Below are 20,242 nucleotides of genomic sequence, written 5' to 3' on the forward strand. Positions count from 1 at the left end.
TTCTCTTAGCAGATTCCTTCTAAGATACATGATGACCTCCAAATTTAAGAGACTGAAGCTACAGTCTCAGAAGCAGGAGGCAGGTACTCTGCCTCATTGCAGATGTTTGAGGGACTCAGGAAGACTGTGGAGCTGGCCTAATATACTATAGAAAGTTCAGATCAGGAAAGATGGAAAGGCAGGAAGAAAGGAGCCAAGACCCAGGCAGACGCCCACTCCTCCCACTTTCTCCGACCAGTGCTGAGCGCCCCAGCAATTACGTTGAAAAGCTTCATTACGGGTCATTCAGTTCGTGGGCTCAGAGCAGGAACTCTGTTGGTCCTTCCCACAGCCAAACAGTCCCAAAGCACTGTGAGTCTGACCAGTCACATCACCAGGAGCCTGGGGCCTGAGAAGAAGAGGAGTCAACAGACACTTACCAATAGGCTCTTCAAGTTCAAGGAGCGTTCCTTTTTGAGGATGACCAGTGCGGCCAGGCCGCAGAAAGTGTAGCCGCCGTGCGCTTCCATCCCTGGAACCCCACCAATTCCACCTTCCCAATTCTGACACCTGGGAGGAGATGGAGAAGAGCAGATTGAGTGGTAGGTGTCAACCCATGAGTGGCCGGGTAGAGTGGGTGGGCACAAGTGCAGAACCACCCAGGTTGGCATAGAATGAGTTTGTTCAGATAATGACATGAACCATCACAACTATGAATGGAAAGATGCCAGCTAATTAACTTTTGGAAATGCCTTTTCCTCCAAAAAAAAAAGCGGGGGGGGGGCGGAACTCAGAGAAACAGTCTACTTATGCACAGTACCTCAAATCTCTTAGGAAAAAAGTAATAAAATCATACATACAGTATGACAACCACAGGTTAGAATAAAAATGAAAAATAATTGCTATTTAGGGCAGGTCTATTGCTGGTATTTTTTCTCTTTATTCTTCCGTATTTTCAAAAGCTTGCTATAATAAACATATAAAATTTTATTACTATCGAAGTAAACTTATTTTTTAAATTATAACCTCCTATATATTCAAATTACTCATTTACTATTATAACAATTATTATTTTGGGGGTTAGACTATATATTAATAGTGTATTCTCTAGTCATAAAAACACGCCTCATCTTGCGACCAGCAATATAGGGTCATTTCTAGGAATTCATCCTAGGAAATAAGTTAAAATGTGTTCAAAGATAAGATTATAATATAACAGTGAAATATTAGAAACAACTCAGGAACTCAACAGTAAGGGACTGGTTATATAAATTATGGCCTATCTGTACTATAGAAAACTACACATTTAAAATGATGCTATGGGGGCGCCTGGGTGGCTCGGTTGGTTAAGCGTCCTACTTTGGCTCAGGTCATGATCTCACGGTTCATGGGTTCGAGCCCTGCATCAGGCTCTGTGCTGACAGTTCAGAGCCTGGAGCCTGCTTCGGATTCTATGTCTCCCTCTCTCTCTCTCTCTCTCTCTCTCTCTCTCTCTCTCTCTGCCCCTCCCACGCTCGCACTCTGTCTCTGTCTCAAAAATAAATAAAAAACACTAAAGTAAAATAAAATGAAATAAAATAATGCTACGAAGGATATTTAAAGATGTTCCCAATCAAAAAAAGTTACAAAATGGTAAGGTACTGTATAATTTTCCCGGAATTCTAGAAAGACATACACCAAAAGAGTGGTTGATGGTGGATTACGAGTGGCTTAGATTTTCTTCTTTTTGCTCATCTTTAGTAAATATGCTTTTCTGTGTAATAAAGACATTTTTTCTTAGTATATATTCATATGACAGTGTAGGACTTTACTTCTGATGATCTCCGAATATGTACACACTCTACAGGCGTGTCTGCCTCACAATCCCAACCGCGGTATAGGTGCACAGGTGGATGGGCACATGATCCGAGAGCCGGCAGAACCTCCGGATGGCAGAGAAAACAAGCAATGATACCGCCTGTCTTTCAGGCACCTCTCCCTGGAGGCCTTGCATCTTGGGAACTCACAGGCCTTTTTCAGAGCAGTCCGCAGGCCCAGGGACATCACAGAGCAGGGCGCCAAGTCAAAAACTGGCTACCACCCCCTGTACAGATTCTTTAGCACCTCCATCCCATGACCCTGCTGCTGCCTAAGTGTCGAGTTTTCCTTCCAACACATTTGGCTATGTGGAGCAGAGGAAGAGTCAAGTTTGAAAAGTCTGATGGGCACCTCTTAACATTTTCCTTTTTCTTAACTTTTCTGAACTTACCTTTAAAAATTTTTTTTTGAATAAAAAAAAAAACAAACAGATAGTGTTAACAAGTAAATAATGAAAAGTAAATCTCCTGCCCAAGCTGGCTTCCTAGTCCCTCTCACCAGCAGTGACCACTGTCAGTTTGTCTCCTCCTCTCTCTCTCTCTCTCTCCACACACACACGCACACACACACACACGCACACATGCACACACGCACACACGCACGATTTACGTTCCGCTTTCCCTCCCTTTTATACGTGGGAGCAATTTTAATAATTGTAAATTAGTAATTTTAGTAAAATTCTTTGGGAATGTCTTCTAGCTAACCCTAACAGACTGAGCACAAGCCCAATAAAATGAAAAGAATTTAAAAAGGGATAAACCCACAAGGGTAAAGAGCATAGGAGAAGATATGAATACAGACAGGAAATAACAAAATTTCGAAAGCCAGAAAAGGGGAAAGATAAGAACTAACGGACTTAACAGATCAGAGAAACCTAAACCAGCCCGGGGATAGGAGGCAGCAGAAAGCAAGACGACATGCTCCAGTGCAAGGCCCAGGAACTAGAGGCACCACGATGCCTCAAGAAGTGGGATGAGTTGGAAACAAGTTAATTGGTTGCAAATGTATATAGGAATCAATGAGACCTCTGGGTATGCAGCAGAGGACAGGAAGTTTCAGGAGTTTTATCAAGAGGATCTGAACTCCAGGATGTCCAGCACAGCAGAGCAGGAAGGAGGCACCACACTGAGCAGGGGATTAAGTGAGAATCTATAATCTGAGCACAAACACCCCCTACCCCTTTTCCTGCTACTAGTTTACAAAGCTGGCTGCCAACCTCATACCCCAACCAGAAATCTGGAAGATCCTTCTCAAGGGAAGCTGATAAGCCCAAGAGAAAAACCCAATGGGGTGAAAGGCTGAACCTAGCCTACTCTGGCACATGTAGCTCCCCATCAGCTTTTTAGCCCTTGGCTTCCAAATATGAATGAGACATTTCAACAAAGTCTCTAATATGGAAGAGAGAGACCAAAACAGATGAACAAAAATACGTTGGAGAAATAACATAGGGAACAGAAGGAAACTTTTTAAAATTGTATCTTTAGATAAAATATTATATGAAATAAAAACACTTTAAGAATAAAATGTGCCTGAAACAAGAACAGGAAAGTATGTAAAAAAGAAGTATTCCTTTTATAAACGAGGATAAAATAAGCTCTGGAAATTTTAAAATAGAATGGTAGAAATAAAAACTCAACAGAAGGATTAGAAAATAAAAGGTAAGGGACTCTCCCAGAAAGTACAGTAAGAAAGATTAAGGGTTAAAAAATAGGCAAAAAATTGTGAAAAATTAGAAGACTAATCCTACTGCTAGGAGGTTATAAAATGAGCAAACACTGAAAATAGAGGGAAAGAAATTATCAAAGAAATCATATTGTATAATAAAGATTCTGGAACTAAAGTATTTGCAATTCCAGATTGAAGATACATACTGAGTACCCAAAAAATGAAGAAAAAAAAAATCCGTATCATGGTTCATCAGCCTGAAGTTTCCAAACTTCAAGAATACAGATTCCAACAACTTCTCGGGAGGGGGATAAGGTGGGAAAGAGAAAAAGAGAAACAAAACCAAAACATACAACGGATTGGGAACACAATGGCACTGGGAGGCAGTAAAGCACAGTGGTTACCATAACAGATTTTGGTCACCTAAATTTCTTGTAATTCAGCTTAATATCAACTTCAATATCCCACCATTTGACATTTAAGGAAACCATGACATGGAGAAGTGAAATAATTTGTCCAAGGCACAAAGCTAGTAAATCACGAGACTGGGATTCAAACCCAGAGTTTTCTCCTCCTGCAAATAACAGCTACATGCTCTGGACACAATACACAGAAACAATTCCTGAGGGCTCAGCAGACTGACAAAAGGCAGGCAGATTCTGGTGGGGATTTAAAAGTTGGAGCAGACAACAGCAGGCAGGCAGTCTCTTCCCTCCCCTCCCCTCCCCTCCCCTATTTTTTTCTTCCCAGTTTGCCCTGAGGATGGCTCTGGGCCCCAGTGGTGGCAGCAGCAGGTCAGAGGGGTCAGTGGAAGGCAGCCGAAACTAATGGAAAGCCTACCATTTTTCTGATAAGAAGAACCAGGCTGAAAGAAACTAAGGAGGAGTACCAGAAAGAGCCAGAGAAGGAAAACTCCTAATTCCATGTTTAAACTTCAACGAAGTTTCTACATGACTCCCAATCACACAGGTGCTGGGCAAAATGAGAGCAGCTTCTGACCCAAGAACTGATCAAAGAGCTGAACCACAGCCCAGTGCAGGTGTGACAATTCACAGTTTGCATCTAACCAAGTTGATTGCCTGCTTAAACAAAAACAACACTCTTTAGAGCAATCTAACAGAATCTAGTCTCTATAATGTAACATCATAATGTCCAAAACACAACCCTAAAATTACTTGACATATGCATAATCAGGGAAATGGGACATGCCAACTCCAAGATACCCAGATGCTGAAATTACCACACAAGAATTTTAAAGCGGATGTTATAACTATATATTTACCTCAGGGAAGTAGGAAAAAAAATATATACTTATAAAGAATAAAAAGACGGGAAATGTTAACTGAGAAACAGAAAGCATAAAAAAGAAACAAATCCAGGCAGGTTAGCTCAAAAGCCTATACTCTCAATCTCTAAACTACCTTACCAATCTCTAGCTACCTTAGTAGTGAGTATTACATATCAGGTCTTCAGCAGATGTTGGTTATTAGTATTATCAGCCTTTTTAACAATGACACTGGAAGCCAGAAGATAATGGAGCAACGCTAAAAAATTCTGAAGGATGTCAATTTATACAGTTTCCAATTTAGAAATCTCTCACCAAATAAACTATCAATCAAGTGTGAGAGTAGAATAAATAATCTTAATCTTAAAATAATGCATAATCTTAAAAATTCATCTCCCAAGTGCTCTCTTTTGGAATCTACTAGAGTATGTGCTTCATTAAAATGAGTAAGTAAGCCAAGAAAAAAGAGGACAGAGGCTTCAACAAAGGAGAGAAGTGAAGTGAATTTCATGCTGAAAGGAAGCTTCTGGATGCCTGCTGTGCAGCAAGCTGAGAGCAATCTGTCCAGACTGAAGCAGGAGAGCAGGGGGCTCCAGGAAGGATAACTCAGAACACACACACACACACACACACACACACACACACACACACACACACACAGAACTGATACATCACCGAAAGTGTTTGTATTGAGAGTAACTTTATAGCTCTGGCAGAAAATCTGGGAATAAGTCCATGATCTATACATTTAAAAAAAAGAGGTAATGATTAATTCCAGGAAAATAAAAATTATGTAAGACAGTAAATCTGATCATATTTTACCATCTGATTTACCTGCAAACTATATTTTCACAGTAATAGGTACTACTCTGATAAGAATAAACGTGTAAAAAGCAAAATAATACAGCCTGGATATCAAGTACATAGGTATCTACTATACATTTTCTTTACTTGCTTTTAAATTATAAAATATTTGAAGCATCTAGGAAAGTCTAGCAAATATACAGAACATCCATGCATCTAACACCTAGCTTTAACTTAGCCATATGTGCTTCAAGTCTTTCTTTTATTTTAAAGAAATAAACCATTACAGATACAGCTGAAGTCTCCTGCGGAGATGTGTAAACTTCTCTTGATTTCATGTCCTCTGCTCTCCCCCCAGAAGTAACCGCCATCCTGAATTTGGTGTTTATTCTTCCCAGGCATGTTTTTATATTACCACATGTGATTCTTTCCATAAACAATATAGAATTATTGTGCATGTTTTCAAACTTTAAATAAATGTGCTAATCCGCATGTTTTAACATCCTTTATTTTAACTCAGTGTTGTTTTGGGGATTTATCCACATTGATGCATGTAGCTCTGGTTTGTTCATTTTAACCAATTTATACTGCCATGTGACCCTACCACACTTTACTTCTCCATCTCGTGCTTATGAACATTTAACTAGTTCCTGGGTTTCTGCTATTACAACCACATCATATGTTTGTGTCTTTCATACATATGTGTGAGTTTCTGTAGAAGTGGGATTGCTGGGGCATCAGCAAGGGCATCTTATTACCGAAATCCTCCCCAAACTGGTTAAATCCACTTAGATGCCCACAAATACTGCTCGCCCAAGGTTTTGAGCCTTGCCAATCCATACAATTACACAACACTGAAGAAAGTTCAGAAAAAAGGAAACTTTTACTGTATGTTTGAAATGCACAATCCTACAACCCTAATCCATCTCCTGTCATTTTATATTCCCTTCCATTCCTTTTTCCACTTTCTTTACTTTTTCAGAATCTTGACCACCTGCTTTCTAAGAGGCCAGGACAGACCCCAGCATCTCTCACCTCGCTATCCATTCGGCGGTGCCCTCAAAGAGATCTGGGGTGATGATGTTGGTCAGAGAAGCCACGGAAGCAGCACAGTATGCACTTCTGTTAGGATGGAAACACACGGGGACAACGTGAGGCTTTAAGAAAGGGATGAAATAAGGTTCACAGAGCTTCTCAGGCGGGTTGCCCTCTGCTTGGTAAACTGTAACCACCTCCTGTCCTCACTCTTGGCACACGGTCAGTCCTCCTGGGTCTCCAACTGAGAGGTGTGACATTCTATTTGGATAGGGCTGCTCACAGCGTGGCTTCAGTGAAAGAACATGACATTCTAGTCTCCCTACCTCCACATGGTCAAATCTATATCAGAGGAAATAGTAGCCAAAGTGAATTTAGCTCTTTCAAAGACCTCCAATGGTTCCCAAACTTCCACGGTGTCATTCAAGTATTTCTGATACGCTCATTTATTGAGATGTCAGTCATGTTTTAGATCCAGGATTTCTGTTTATAGCGTGGACACATTAAAGGTTAACTATATATTTTTTCTGCAACAGACACTCCAAAGCAGGGCACCAAACCCTAATGGCCAGAAACAGATGAGTCCACTCAGATACTTTCCTTAGGCCTTTAAAGGGAGAGAAGCACTTTGATTTCAAGCAGTACAGACACCAGTACAGACACACACACACATTTTTAAATGAAAAAGAAAGAGGGGCGCCTGGGTGGCTCCATCGGTTAAGCGTCCAACTTCGGCTCAGGCCATGATCTCACGGTTCGTGAGTTCGAGCCCTGCATCAGGCTCTGTGCTGACAGCTCGGAGCCTGGAGCTGCTTCAGATTCTGTGTCTCCCTCTCTCTCTCTCTGCCCCTCCCCTGCTCACGGTCTGTTTCTGTCTCTCAATAATAAATAAATGTTAAAAAAATTAAAAAGAAAGAGAACGTCTTTTTTTTTTTTTTTAATGTTATCCTACTTGATTTGGAATAATTCTTGCCACTCTGCCCTGCCAGCCCTAATTCTTCCCAGGACACATCTTATTTCAGCTTCTCCTTCTACTATCGAATATAGCTACAAACTGTCTTTTCTTCCCTTCTATGCCCTTTTCTAATGTCCAGCATCTCGGGTCCATTTTACACTGAAGACAACTGTTTGTTTTAATTCTGCATACAGATCCTGTTTCTAAGGGCTCCTAAGGAATACAAAAGGAAGGAAAGAGAAGGGTCTAATGTCCGTTATTGTTCAATATGGACACGCTCCTAAGCCGAACTTACAGAGGTATTCCAAAAAGAAATCTCTGCAGAAGCTGCAAGCCCTATTGTGCGACTAGCATCTTTATCAGCCCGCTCATGCTGGCCACAGCACAGCAGAGGCTGAGTTACCCCGGCAGGCCTCAGAAGCACACCAGAGTCCCCCATGCCAACGTTCTCATCTGCCATAAGCTAACTTCAGAGGCCTGAGCTAATTTCTTTCAGCGTTTCAGCCTCTCAGAGGGGTTTCACAGCATCTGCTCCTGACCCCTAATGGAACCTCTGAGGTAGGGAGGTGGCCAACAAAGTAGTTTGCTTCTCACAAAGGGAAGAACTGAGATGTGAAGCCAGCAGCCACAAGTCCCCCACTGAAAAGGGGAGGGAACAAACACACCTTTTTCATGCAGTTTCTTCCTCTCTCCACCCATCTGCTCATCACATCTCTCAAATTTGTCCACTCCTCTCCATATGCTCTGCTGTCCCCCAAATCCAAGTCACCATTACCTGGGTCAATCTCCTGCCTGGTCTTTCTCCATCCAGCCCTGAAACCGGAGGACTTTTACTAAAACACCACAATCTCTTCACTGCAACTGGAGAAGTTGTCATAAAATACAAAACCAGATCAAGTCACTCCCTACTTAAACCTAGTCCGTGGCTTTCCACTGCTCTTAAAATAAACTCCCTAGCTCTTAAGGAGATCCCAGGACCCCTCAGTCTGGTCCCAGCCTGTTCTTCCAGCCTCACTTCTACTGCCCCCCATGCCCTCTGTACTTCAGCAACACTAAACTGCTTTCTCGAACACACCCTTGAACACACTCCCTGTCACCTCAACTTCTGCAAATGCTGGGTCCCTGTCTCCCTACTATCCTCAAAGAATGCTCCAAGTTATAAAACCTGGATTAGGAGGGCGGTAATAAATAATTACTCCTTTCTTAAGAACCGGGAAAAAATCGTACTTGCTAGGAGTTCACTACAATCTGATTATCGGCAGCCCTCCAGTGCCATAAACACTTGAATAAGCTCATCCCAGACACTTATTAGGAGCTGTGACAGACAGGAAAGATCAAGAGACTCCTCTCTCTAAGCCAGGATAAGACATGCTAGCCTCCAGATGCCCATCACTGCTGCTTCTCTCCAAGTCAAACCCACTCAACAAGCATTGTGGAGTCCTGGCTGACACTTTTAGGCAAAGGACAATTAAATAACAAGCAAGAAATGATGGGAATTGGGGTACTAGGAACCAAGCAAAGCACGGAAGCGTTCACATCTCTGAGTCTACGCAAGTGGAGAGCATGGCTGGAACAGAGCATATTACTGGAAGAGCGTAGGTACAGGGTTCCTTGGTGGCACAGATCGATTCTAGTGGAGAAGTTTCCTAGCATTTGTCTAGCTGATATAAATAAGAACACAGAAAACACTGGAGCTAGAACAACGAAATTAGAAAATAATTGTATCTGAAAAGGTATGTGATATAATGCCAAAGCAATCTTGCTTTTGTCTAATAATTTCAGAAATTTTAAAAAAGCTAAATTTCGAGACTGTGCACACTCAGTTGTACCATCTGTAGAACAGAAATGAAAATGTAGTGTCTTTTGGTTGCGGGCGTGAGACAACTTTTAGCTTTTTCCTTAAGAAGAGTCAATTCAAGGGGTGCCTGGGTGGCTCAGTTGGCTGAGCATCTGACTTTGGCTCAGGTCATGATCTCATGGTTCGTGGGTTCGAGACCCGCGTCAGGCTCTGTGCTGACAGCTGGGAGCCTGGGGCCTGCTTCCAAGTCTGTGTTTCCTCTCTCTCTCTGCCCCTTCCCTGCTCACACTGTCTCTCTCTCTCTCCTTCAAAAATAAAATAAACATTAAAACATTTTTATTTTATTTTTTTTTTTTTTAATTTTTTTTTTTTTCAACGTTTATTTATTTTTGGGACAGAGAGAGACAGAGCATGAACGGGGGAGGGGCAGAGAGAGAAGGAGACACAGAATCGGAAACAGGCTCCAGGCTCTGAGCCATCAGCCCAGAGCCTGACGCGGGGCTCGAACTCACAGACCGCGAGATCGTGACCTGGCTGAAGTCGGACGCTTAACCGACTGCGCCACCCAGGCGCCCCAAAACATTTTTAAAAAAGAGTCAACTGAATACTGTTTTTCTTCATTAGTTATATTGGCTTTGTTGGCATTTTCAGGGTTTAAAAACACAAGACAACAGGTCCCAAAGGGAGTCACTTATGCTGAACTCCACATCTTAATCAGTTTCAGCTCCCCAGAAATGAAATCTTAAACCAGCCAATCAGGAATCACCTGATGAGCACTACTTAGGTCACTGGCCTGACAGAACCCTGCTGTCCCCTAAAGGAAAGTAACCTTACAATAACTGGCCCACTTTTTTTGCCTAGTATAACTTCCTTTTCGCACTCCTTTCTGCCTATAAAAATCTCTCGTTTTGTATAGGTCCGCAGAGTACATTTCTATCTGCTAGATTACATGCTGCCTGATTAGAATAGATTTTGCTCAAACTCTTACATTTAAAAAAATATGCTTCAGTTTGTTTTTACAACAGATACTGGGATAGTATGATATAATAAGAAACATACACAGTAAAACCTTGGATTGCGAGCAACTTCTGCGAGTGTTCCGCAAGACGAGCAAACATGTGTAATAAATTTTAACTTGATAAACGAGGGATGTCTTGCAATACAAGTAGTATGTGACGCCAGATGTCACAGGATCACAACTGAGCCAATGGTTCTTGAAATTCGCTTTGATATACAAATGCTTTGGATTACAAGCATGTTTCTGGAATGAATTATGCTCTCAAACCAAGGTTTTACCATACTGGTTTTCTCCCAGATTCCTGGAACAAAGCTCCTAAAACCCTTGGAATTTCCTGAGTGACAGGGGTGATAAGAGAGTCTTCAGTTATTCATAATAACTGCATCTGGGTGGCTCAGTTGGCTGAGCATCTGACTTTGGCTCAGGTCATAACCTCACGGTTCGTGGGTTCTAGCCCCGCGTCGGGCTCTGTGCCTGCTCAAGCACACCTGAGTTATGCTAATGAGGTGATTCCTGGAGGATGGACTGCCTGCCAAAGGAACTGACCACATCATCAGAGGGTTGGAACTTTCAGCATCATCGCCCCCTTGACGAGAGGGGCTGCAGATTGAGTTAATCACCAATGGCCAATGATTTCATCAATCATGTCTACACAATGAAACTCCCATAAATTTATAACCGTAAATGCAGGTATTTGGGGAAGCTTCCAGGTTGGTGAATGCATCCATGTACCTGCCAGGAGGGTGGCATACCCCAACCTCACCGGTACAGAAGTTCCTGCGCTTTGGACCCTTCTCGACCTTGCCCTATATACCTCTTCAACTGGCTGTTCGTTTGTATCCTCTATAATATCCTTTGTAATAAACCAGTAAGTAAAGTGCTTCCTTGCATACTGTGAGCCATCCTAGCAAATTACTAAACCTGAAGAGGGGGTCATGGGAACCTCTGATTTGCAGCTAAGTCAGACAGAAGTGTGGGTAACCTGGGGACACACTACTTGTGACTGGCATTTGAAGTGGGGGTGATCTTGTGGGACTGAGCCCTTAACCTGTGGAATTTGAGTTAAATCTAGTTAGTTCACGTTAGAATTATTTAACATGAGGGAAAAAGCACCTGTTTGGTGTTGGAAGTGTTGTAAGAAACAGTTTTTCCAGTGAAGAACTTATTTTAGGTTCAAATAGACACATTACATGTTTTTTTCTCCCCCTTTACTTTCGAACCAACGGTTAACCCAGAAAATTAATCAACTTGTGTAGAAGCTAAACACATTTACAAATAAGGCAATAAGATGGCTTTGCTATAGAAAGCTCAAAAACACATATTTCTCTAAGGATTTGGTATAAAACCTCAGTGATCCACCGCCTTTGAGAAATGACTCAGTGAATTTCGTATATGCTTCAGCAATCTCCCACCAGATGAGTGGGCTTCTTGTGGGGTATGTTGGACAATTCTAGAGTAAAATAATAATTTTGGGCCAACTGGTTCCAATCAGTTACTGAAACTCTATTTCGCTGCACTCTACTGGCCCCCCAAAATTTTTGCACCTCCCAAAGCAATTCTCATTCAGGTGATAAACATTCTCCCGAGTTCATCAAATTCATTCAGAAAATATTTACTAAGTTCCTACTGGGCTTCCTTCTTCCTTCCTATCCCAGAGAGGTGAAAGATTGTATTACACTATACCGTTATTATATATTATGTATGGTATGTCATTTTATACCAACCAAATATGTTTTTGATTTTTAAAATAAAAGCATTTGATTTTGTTCCTGTCTTGCTTATATTCTGACACTTACATAAAAGAGGTCAAGTGACAGTGACACCTGAGGACATCTGTGTCATGTTTGCAATGATTATGAGCTGTGTCACTGACACGCCATTCTATGTCATTCTGTGAGACAAAGCAGCAGCTTTTCCATGTTGTTCCTTGGGTTTGGCATCTCTAATGACAGAGAAGATCTAGAATCTACTGACACAGTGGCCTGAGGAAAACCCCACTCACCTCACATCCACCTCACCTCCAACGTGCATGAGAAAAGAGCCATCAGGTTGCTTCAACGAGTACAAATACTGAAGAAGCTTCTCTCTGAGACACAAATAGGGGAGAGGGAGGAGACAGCAATGGTCAGTGCAGCAGCAGCAGGTGGGGACCCTTTGGGGGTCCAGCACTGCTGGCTTTGGCTGTACCTGTTAATGACGTCATAGGCTTCCTCGGTGCCAATGATGCATAGTGCATTGACTGCTGCATACGTGGGTGCAAGGTGTGGGTACTGGCCAGGGCCCCCTCCAAAGCCACCTTCTGGACTTTGACACAGCTCCAGGAACTGACACACGCTAGGTATACAGCCAAAGGGAAAAACAAAGTCAGAGAACATTCATTTCAAAACACCAGACTCCACCAGAGTCTATGCCTTTTCCAACGTCCCCCCCTCCCTCAAAAGGGAAAAAAACCTCTCCTCCCACTTCCTGAACACATATTGAATATAATTAACCTTTGAAAAGGGCCTCTCTGCCCTATTTTGAATGCCCATCTTTCTGAGTTTTGTGTTTAAGCACCTGTCTAACCATAAAGCAAGGGATGTAAATCAAGCAGAAACAAATAGACTTTCATGGGATTGGGATTAAGTCTCATACTTCTTGACCAAATTCTTCCCATACTTTTCACTCAGTTTACCACCCTGGATCTGTGGAACCAGCCCCTTCTCCTTGCCTTTGGGGTCTCCCCAGGCTTTGAATTTTGCCCAAACCGTGGTGGTGCCCAACTACTTCTTTCTATGCTAACCATTCTGGTCTAGAGACACCACCTAGGCTTACCCAGAATATTTAAAGAGATGTCTTCTCACTCCCATTGCCCCTAAGCCCCAGGGGCTTCTGACTTTTCTTCCTACCGCCACCAACAAACCAGCTTTTCATGGATTCTGCCCCCACGGTTAGGAGAGCGAAACAGAAGTGGGCTTCTGTCACGCTCATGCCAAATGTGGCAAACTGCGGCACTGCTGACTCATATCGTAAAAATGCATCCTGGCCTGTAGACTTTTGGGGAATTTTTCACACTAATCTACAGAAGCTCCAGTTTCCTCACTGAGGGAAACTGCTTATTGAGGGTTTGCTTCCAAGCATGGCATCAGGTTGCCCAGAAGTTACATTTTTGCCTCAGGTCAAACCAAGGGAGCCCCTATTTATCCGAGGTCCTCTGAAGTTCACCAGGAAGGGGTGCCCCAGGAAAGCCCTGGTCATCACGCTCTCTCCCCACAGCTCAGCTGGGCTCACTGGCTTCCTGTTAGGACAAGCCTCCATTTAAGAGAATACGTTGGAAATCTGTGCCCTAGTGCTCAGGCAGCCTTCTTTTCTTGGACTCCTTCATCTTATTCTTTCTTTTCTACTGCAGCCAGAGGGGCCAAACAGAGTCTAGTGAATCTCCACTAGGACACAAGTTTACTATTGCTTTTCCACATCATATCTGATTACTTGATTTCAGACCTTCCATTATCTGGCAGCGACGGCAATAAAAAATGCTGCTGACTCGCTGCTGGGGTCCTGAAGCTTTCCCGGGTCTCAAAAACAATACTCATTCCCTTGTACCTGCACCTGCAATTTTACTACAGGAAACACAAGGACTGAAGCTGAAGTTGATCATCAGAGAAGAAAGACAGCTCTGTGGCCTATTTGCAACAGCAATTAATTTTCATGGAGAAAATTAATTTGTTCCTAACATGTTTTCCAAACCTTCATCAATTCATATCCTATTTCCTGGAAACAAATAGCTAATAAACTCATGTCCTGACAAAGGTTGGCTGCACTAGTGTGCAGAAAGTTCTCTGTATCACAAAAACAAAAGGTTTTAGTTGATATAAAACTTAAGAGCACATCTAAAAAATGAAAAGGATAAGAGTCACCTAGTTACCCATTCTCTTTCACAGTTCCTAAGATAGAATCCTGCCAAATGCAACACCCCAGGCCCTGTAGCCTAAGGTCTGGTGAACTGGGATCTGAATGTACCAGACACCTTTAAATCATTCCTCGATGCCAACCTTCCTCAGCTGATATGTGGCATCTGACTGGCCGTGGGGCTATGCTGGGGAGCAGGGCTGGGCTTTTCTGGACTCTGAGACGCTTCCATATTACAGAACATTCTGCTCCAGAGGCTTTCCAACTAACACCTTAAGGAACTGGCAAACTGACCATGAAGCTGCCAGCCGTCATTAGCAGAGTTCTCAGCAACTCTGAAAACCAAAATGTGAATGAGACTTCTACTATCAAAAGGGGAAGGAAAAACTTATCTTAGAGACCAGAAATTCACCAACTAGTAAAAAAAAAAAAAAAAAAAAAAAAATTCACAAGCAGGAGACATGGTGCAAACACGAAGAGCAGTCGACTTTGTAAAGAGCATGCGTTATGCAGTATTTTGTCACACGACTAAAAGATCTAGCAGATCTGTGTTCTTTCAAGTCAGCAAGGCATTTTGTTCCAGCAAAGTGGGAAACCATCTTTTATATTAGGGATTTCCAAACCCAAAATGTGTGCATCACAATCACAGGAGAGCTAATAGAGAAAAGAGAGGCCCAGGCTTCTTGAAGCAGGAACAAGCCTGGGCCTCTGTATTTTCACCAAATTCCCAGATGACGTGTGTACACACAAAGTTTGAGAACCACAAGTCTTGGCTGAGCAATTAGAATCACTTGGGGGATGTTTTTTAAAACCCAATGCCCAGGTCACACCCAATACCAATGAAATCAGGATCACTGAGGGTGAGACCCAAGTGGCCACAGTTTTTTTTTTAATTCCCATGTGACTCCAATGTACAGCCAAGTATCAGTGCCTCTCAACCTTGAGTGCACATGGAAATCACCTGAGAACCTGCTGAACTGCAGTTCTGGCTCAGAAGGGCTGGATGGGCTAGAAAGTCAGTACTTTCAGCAAGCCCCAGTTGATGGTAATGCCACTGGTGTGGGGAATCACATTTTTGGTAGCAATGTGAAAGATCTGTGCTGTCCAATAGGTAGTGACGAGCCACGTGAGGCTATTTAAATTTTAAATTTAATTACGTTTAAGAATTGATTTAATGTTTAGCTCCTCAGTCATACAAGCCACATTGCAACTGTTCAATAGCTACACGTCCCTAGTGGCTACCACAGAATAGAGAACATTTCCATTGTTGTGGGAAGTTCTACTGAATACCAACACTCTATCATTCAACTATTAAAAAGTATGTAAAACCTGGAAGAAGATCAAGTTCAAAGCAAGAGTATCAATGATTTACTTCTAAGGAGTTACTAGGACTTTCAGGTGATGGCTGAAGATTATGGGCATTGCTGTCACCAACTTGAATGAAGTACTCAAAACCGTGTACAGAGAACAAGCAAAATAATACAAAAGGAGCAGAGAAACACCGCCAAGGTGAGAATTAAAGTCCGGAATAATATAAGACAAATCAGAAGCACATAAGAATACAACAAATGAAACAAGTACAAGTAATAAATAACATACTCAGGGATGGCAGGAGTGGGGAGGAGTACAGCATATCAATATACAACGGGAAAGGACTAGGAATACAGGAGAAAGAGGACCAGAGATTAGGACCCATGAGTTGTGGACAAAAACGACAACACTTAAGAGCATCATAAACGCAGCGCTGGTCACAACTGTATTTGGCTCAAACCTCCATTTTCCAACTAAAAGGAGGTTCAGGTTAGAATTATAAAAACACAGGTGCCTGGGTGGTTCAGTTGGTTAAGCGTCCGACTCTTGATTTTGGCTCAGGTCATGATCTCACGGTTCGTGAGTTCGAGCCTGCATCAGGCTCTGCACTGTCAGCGCTCGGCCTGCTGGAATCCTCTCTCTCCCTCTCTCTGCCCCTCCCCCACTTGCTTGCATGTGCTCTCTCTCAAAATAAATAAATAAACTTAAAAAAATAATAACTGTAAAAATGGCCAAATATTAAAAGGCTTAATATTACAGGCAACCACCACCATGAGGAAGCTACCCAGCAAAATACCTCAGGTATACAGGAGCGCCTGGGTGACTCAGTTGGTTGAGCATCTGACTTCGGCTTAGGTCATGATCTCAAGTCTTGTGGGTTCAAGCCCCACATCGGGCTCTCCGCTAACAGCTCAGAGCCTGGAGCCCGCTTTGGATTCTGAGTCTGCCCCTCCCCCACTCACACTGTGTGTATCACTCTCTCTCTCAAAAATAAATACTAAAAAAACTTTTTTTAAGTTTAAAAAAATACCTCAGGTATACAAAGGGTAGGTACGCAAACTTTCTGGTAGAGAAACAAACACTGAAGCTAGTTTGCAGCAGCAGAATTTAGAGAAGATTTAAGAAAACCTTCAGCACCACAGTAGGTTACCATGGACAGACTGAAGGCCGAGAACAAGTTAGAAAGATCACAGCTTTGGGAAAGGAATGGTCATCCTTGAGCAGGACGGCTTGCGGGGAGATGCCAATAGAAGATGGATGCATGGACATCCAGCTTCCTCTAGTACTAAGGCTTTTGAATTTCATACCATAAAACAACTCCAGCTTAGTAGGAGGGAGAGAAGAGCTCCTTCCCTAGCAGAGCACAGCAGTGAGCAGGTGGAAATGACAGGCTCCTCACCGATTCCAGGAGGCGGGAGCCGCCCGTGGAGTCTGACACATTGTCTGACTCCATCAAGCACAGTCATCCTCTGGAAGCTGCTGTTCTGGAGGTAAGGTCAAGTCTAAAGTTGGTTATTGTAGAGCAGAGTTTCTCCACCTTGGCACTCTGATATTTTGGACTGTGTGGTTGTTCGTTGTGGGAACTGACCTGTGGAGGAAATCTGGGAGCACCCCTGCCCTCCTCTACCTACTCGACACCAGGAGCACCTGGCCAAAAAAAGCCCAGAACGCAGAGGACTAGGTAAGGTATCTTCACAGAAAGGTAAGGCAACAAATTACATTTAAAAATTAAAAGGAAAAATATTTGAAGAGCTATTCAGGGGATCAGCTACAAATAACTTTTTGAAGGGGAAATAGCAAAACAGTGACACACGAAAATTTAAACTAATGAACATTTGGAAAAACTTTATAAGCAGAAAAGTCTTAAAACAATGAAGTTAAAGACAATTTTTAGATCTTACAGAAGCTAGAAAACTAACTTCAACAATGCAGCGGTCTCCCTGTGATTTCACTTTACTCTGTGTGTTATGTTACGGTACTGTTCAATAACGAAGCATGGGATTCTCATTAAAGGACGCTTCCTTCCTTCCATTAAAATCATTAACAAATGTACTTAGTTTGGTACCAAAATATCAATTTATTTCGGGTAAACATACATATCAATTTGTGGATACAACCTCTTAGAAAGGCAAGCTATGTTCCTACCTATGAATATGTTGCTTTTGAAAGATCTGAGACCAGCAGTAAAAACCTGGTCTTGCTGGCTTCTCTTAACAGTCACAGTAGCTGAGAAAGTGATTTTGTCCACTAGAGGGAACTCGGCTTGCCATCTTGTTCCCTAAACAGAAGCGCAAAGGTGAACGGAATAGGAGAGAGAAATGTGTGTGTATGTGCGTGTCACCTGCACTAAGTGGCAGAGTGGGGAAAGAAAAGGGCAGGAAAATAATAAAACTCCATAGCTAAACTCTGCACCTTAATAGTTATATGAAGAAGAAGGGGACAGAAAGCTGACCATATTTTCAAAGCATTTCCTTTCTCTGTGCAAAATACATCCGATATCAGAGAGCCTTTTAAAAATCCCAGCATTTTTACAGAAATCATTAAGATTTCTCATATCTTACTAAAAATAGTTCATTTCCTTATAGGTCAGAGCTACTAGGCTCTGTTGATAACAGATATTATCTGGACCTAGACTGAACTGTCTGCTAGGCATGAAACAAAATACATTGTTGTTGGAAAGCCTAAGTAATTCTTTAAAAGTCTGTTATATCAGAAGAACCACACGTAAAGATTTTAAGGCAGCTGTGAAAGCAGAAATTCTTAAGTCATTCACTACCAACTGGTTTGTGAAATTAGAACAAAGTAGCTTTTTAGTTTTAAAAACATTCTTTTAAGTACAAAAACAATAAATAAAGTTTTAGAACATGGAAATAGGCTTAGGAAAAAAAAACAGAAGAAAATTCACCTTTAACTTCACCATCTAGAAATAACTATTGCCAAGCGTGTATATACCTTTCTGGTTTTCTCTATGCATATAACCAGCCATATATACATATACGCATACATATATATGGCTGGTTATATATTATATACCATATATATGTATTATATATAATATATTATATATTTATATATTATATGTTTTTATATATTTATATATTATATGTAACATTATATTTTTATTATTATATATTTATGTATATATATATATATATATTTTTTTTTTTTAAGAAAAAGAGTGCATTAATGGGGGAGAGGGACAGAAGAAGAGAGGGAAAAGAGAGGGAGAGAGAGAGAGACAGAGAGAGAAAGAGAATCTTAAGCAGGCTCCTCGCTCAGCACAGAGCCTGACTGGAGCTCCATCCCACGACCCTAGGATCATGACCTGAGCTGAAATCAAGAATTGGATGCTCAACCGAGTAAGCCATCCAGGCGCCCCTAACCAGCTATATTTTTAATCTACAGAAGTTGAATCTTTTTAACTATTTTCACTTAATTCATGGGTATCTTTCTATGTAAATACATGCATTTTTATATACAAATATATACTTCATATGCATTTGGTTTTTATTAAAGTAAAATCGGTAAACAACATTGTGTTAGTTTAGGTGTACAACAAAGCAATTCAGTATTTGTACATACTGTGAAATGACCACTATAATAAGTACAATTAACATCGTCAAGTTTTTAAATGGCTGCACGGTATTTCACTGTATGTATTGTACCATATTTTACTTAAACTTCATATACACTTTAACACATCCCTACTGTTGATGTTTAGGTTGTCGCTAGTTGTTCACTGTGAAAAGCCCTTTCAAGGGGGCCCTCTCTTCCTACCTGATGTTGCCACGAGAGCTGCTCTGACACTTATTTCCTCAGCAAAGTCTCACCTATCAAACACTAGGTATACAACCTAGAAAGAAACTCAAAATCGATGCTGACCCCAGTTTGACCTGAGTGCTTCCTCTTCAGCAACTACGTCCTCCTCGGGGTCCCACCTATACTTCCCTCTTCCAGAATCTTCCATCGCTTTTTTTCTTCTCTCGTGTACGACTCTCGCATTTCCCCTAGTGTGCATCCTGATTGTGTATGTGTGGGGGAGAAATTTTCTAAACAATCCACAACCCCCAACTGGTATTTCAAAAACACATGGGCCTTTATTTTGACAATTAAATTCCTGTTATTGCAGAAACTGTGTCCAATTCTACTTCCAGAGCCAGAAGCACCCAGGCTTGCAGCAGCCGCATGATGAGGACAATGCATATTTTTCCTCTCTCTCAGAAAGCTCCGTACATATCACAGGGGTTAATGGTCTAATTCTTCATTATCTTCCCTATCCATAGTCATCACAAGACACCCTGCCCAGGAAGGCAAGAATGAGAGGTTATTGTTAAGGCAGAACGAATGAGACAATGTGTGGTTCTGTTCTTCTGACCTGACAGTGTGACCCCAGGCAGGGGCAGGGGGACCAGAGCGGGGGGGGCGGGGGGGGGCCTGGACTAGCCTGCACGCACCCTTGCACGGCTGTCACTGGTGCTGTGGAAAAACGGACCTGGCTCGCGGGCCTTTCCTCCCAGACTCCTCTCCTTCAGGAGCACCAGGGGAGCAGGTGAACTCAAGATGCCTCCAAGGGAACGTGCTTATTCTCAGTGAGACCTGGAGCATTAGATTCCATTCCTGGCTGCCCTTTCCCACCCCAGGTATCCC

At 42.1% G+C, this 20,242-nt stretch overlaps 1 protein-coding gene across 1 annotated transcript in view; it reads right to left on the minus strand.

The window, feature by feature from the left end:
* FNTB (farnesyltransferase, CAAX box, beta) overlaps positions 1-20,242 on the minus strand; it is a 67,828-nt gene that overhangs the window by 16,545 nt on the left and 31,041 nt on the right. The window contains exons 5-8 of the mRNA XM_047079506.1: positions 12,584-12,730; positions 12,399-12,482; positions 6,626-6,712; positions 420-549 (exon numbers count right to left, since the gene is read on the minus strand). Of these exons, the coding sequence (XP_046935462.1) occupies positions 420-549; positions 6,626-6,712; positions 12,399-12,482; positions 12,584-12,730 (448 nt within the window). The remainder of the gene's footprint in view (positions 1-419; positions 550-6,625; positions 6,713-12,398; positions 12,483-12,583; positions 12,731-20,242) is intronic.

Source organism: Lynx rufus, unplaced genomic scaffold (assembly GCF_022079265.1).
Source record: "Lynx rufus isolate CCGP_SWC_20201006 ecotype Redwood Valley unplaced genomic scaffold, mLynRuf1.p SCAF_17, whole genome shotgun sequence".
Classification (NCBI taxonomy): domain Eukaryota; kingdom Metazoa; phylum Chordata; class Mammalia; order Carnivora; family Felidae; genus Lynx; species Lynx rufus.